At 33.5% G+C, this 2,692-nt stretch overlaps 1 protein-coding gene across 1 annotated transcript in view; it reads left to right on the top strand.

Annotated features, from left to right (window-relative positions):
- KDM1A (lysine demethylase 1A) overlaps nucleotides 1–2,692 on the top strand; it is a 72,388-nt gene that overhangs the window by 23,014 nt on the left and 46,682 nt on the right. The window contains exon 2 of the mRNA XM_019631418.1: nucleotides 2,368–2,533. Coding sequence (XP_019486963.1) covers nucleotides 2,368–2,533 — 166 coding nt within the window. The remainder of the gene's footprint in view (nucleotides 1–2,367; nucleotides 2,534–2,692) is intronic.

Here is a 2,692-nt window from a genome sequence, read left to right as displayed (position 1 = left end):
TTTTTGTTTCTTAAGTTTAGGGTATCATCAGTGCTTAGAGATATGTTGATAACAGCTAAAACTTACCAATAATGTTATATGTGGTTATGAAAATAAAGTTATTTTTCCTTTAAAACAACTTAAAATTAAAAAAAATTCCAGGGTGATTTAGGGAAGTACATTCCTCAGAAAAGTAGTGACAGTTTATTGTCTTATGTAATTTAGAAATAGTCTGGGCCTTGATGGTGAATCATAAGATATTATCAGGTGAGTTAAAGTATTTAGAAACTGTCCAGGGTTTCCAAATCTCTTATCTTATAGAACTAGTTCTTTCACTTGAGTTTTCATTCAAAAGTTGAATGGAAACTTTGCCATATGGATATCTTAAAATCTTGAGGGAAGATGTGAATCTGGTTCTTTACCAAATCTTTTCTTCATCTCAGTTATTTTAGGTAATAACTAGAAATTAACTTACCCATTTAAACTGTGTAAGTAAGGTTTGAATATATTTCATTCTTACCAACTTTGAAATCTGTATAGAAAATTTTGTTTTGCTTTCCACAATGTTAGGAAGAATAAAATATTTTGTTAATTATGAAAGCCCAAGATATTCTGAAGTTGGGGTCAAACGATTTGACTGGAGAAAATTCCTCTTGGAGAGTTCTGAGAGGAGGCCAGAGGGGAAGGTTAGAGCCTTGGTTGTTACCTAGCTAAGGACTATGGACTTGGTGTCCTCTAAGCAACTGGGAGGACCTGGTGGGGGAGCACTGAGGTTTTTTTGAGTGAAGCGCATTGTACCAAAGTACATGTTTTGGAAAAATCAATCCAGTGTGCTCTGTAAGGGTGAACTAAAGGAGTAGAGAGAGCTGGGATTGCAGAGAGATGTCTTAGGCTATTTGGTAAATCAAGTTTGGTGGATTTGGGTCAATGGGAAAATGTTCTCAATATCAAAGTTGAATTTTTATGGAAACAAGAAATTTAGAGTTTTTTGTTTGTTTGGATTTATTTAATTGGGAAGAAGGTCTCTGTTCTGGCTTAAACATTGTTTTTAGATATGTCAGTTTTTTATAACAATGTGGCTTATCTAGTTCTGTGGTAGTCACATGGGTGAAAATGTATTTTTCTGCTAAGTATTGCTGCTTATATTTAAAATCTATCTAATTTGTTTCCTTAAACATTTCCATGTATTGTTACATTTTCTATATACTCTGAACATATTTGTTTTTAACAAATGATGGTTTTATTTGGTTTTCTAGTAATTTTCTATCAAAGTGTGTTTTTTGTTTTTGTTTTTGTTTTTTTTTTAGGTCATGGCAGTTGAACCTGAACAGGTTGTCTTTGGCATTGAACATTGAGTGTTTGGTTATTAAGTATCATATAACAGTGGAGCGTCGTCTATAAAATAGAGTAAAATTTCTGTTGGGCTACTGGTGTAGAGTAATTGCCCGTTTGTTAAAGCAGCCTTCTGTTGGAGAAATCTTTTTTTTTCTTGGCTCAATTGTTACGCTGTGTACCTTAGATTATTCCTTAGTGAGGATTTACTATATATATTAACTGATTTGCTAGCAGTTAGCTTTTTTATTTCCATACAAAAATAATGATTTTTTTTTTCTCCACTGCCTTTTAGCAATTGAAAATTTCCAGGAAACCTCACTTGTAGTTTCTAGATTTAAATTTTGTATTGGATAACTGTTTAGGTACTCTGGTTTGGGAAGATATATTTCATTTTGTGTTAGAAGTAACTTAGTTGTATATAGCTTAAAACTTTTATAGAAACTTTAAAGTAAATGAAATGAAATTTGAAATGGGCTATTGAGATGCTTTTCTCAAGACTTCAAATTAATAGATTTCTCAATAGAGATATCAGAAGTATGTTTTAAAAAAAANATTTGTTTCTGGTATTCTTTTGCTGTTTTCCCATGGAATAGTAGTTAGAAGAACATGCTTGGCATTAGACAGACTTGTCATTCTAGTTAGCTATATTTTTGCCTAACTGGGGGTTATTTTAATTTTTGTAGAAACTTCTAGTATGTGAACATGATTTTATACACACACACACACACACACACACACACACACACACACACACACATACGCATACACATATATATTTCAGCTTCAGGGTTTTAGAGAGCCCCAGAATCATTGATCTAAACCTCAGTGATATGATTTAAAAGTTACACATTGGGCTAAATCTGAACTGACACAAGATTGTTTCAGGAGAGATTTTTAGTAGCTACCTATTAACAAGCTGACTTGTTCCTTGTTATTTGCTTATTTCCCTTAAAATTTGAAGTTAGCAATTCACACTCACTGATGGTTCCAAATTGAGTCCCTGCTTTTAGAGGTTCACTGTATTTAGCTTTCCCTGGTATAATCTCCATATAGGTAGAGTACAGAGAGATGGATGAAAGCTTGGCCAACCTCTCGGAAGATGAGTATTATTCAGAAGAAGAGAGAAATGCCAAAGCTGAGAAGGAAAAGAAGCTTCCCCCACCACCCCCACAAGCCCCTCCTGAGGAAGAAAATGAAAGTGAACCTGAAGAGCCATCTGGTAAGTTGTAGTAACCAGCCAGCTTTATTCTATCTTAGAAATGAGAATAAATGGATTGATTCCTATTCTATAATGTTATTTATGTCTTTATCTTTGGTTTATACTCTGGTATTGGTCATGTGTGTCTTAGTGTGTATATGTATGCATGTACGTGTGTGT

This window comes from Hipposideros armiger, unplaced genomic scaffold (genome assembly GCF_001890085.2).
Source record: "Hipposideros armiger isolate ML-2016 unplaced genomic scaffold, ASM189008v1 scaffold_999, whole genome shotgun sequence".
NCBI lineage: Eukaryota > Metazoa > Chordata > Mammalia > Chiroptera > Hipposideridae > Hipposideros > Hipposideros armiger.
This window is presented reverse-complemented; position numbering and strand designations above follow the sequence as displayed.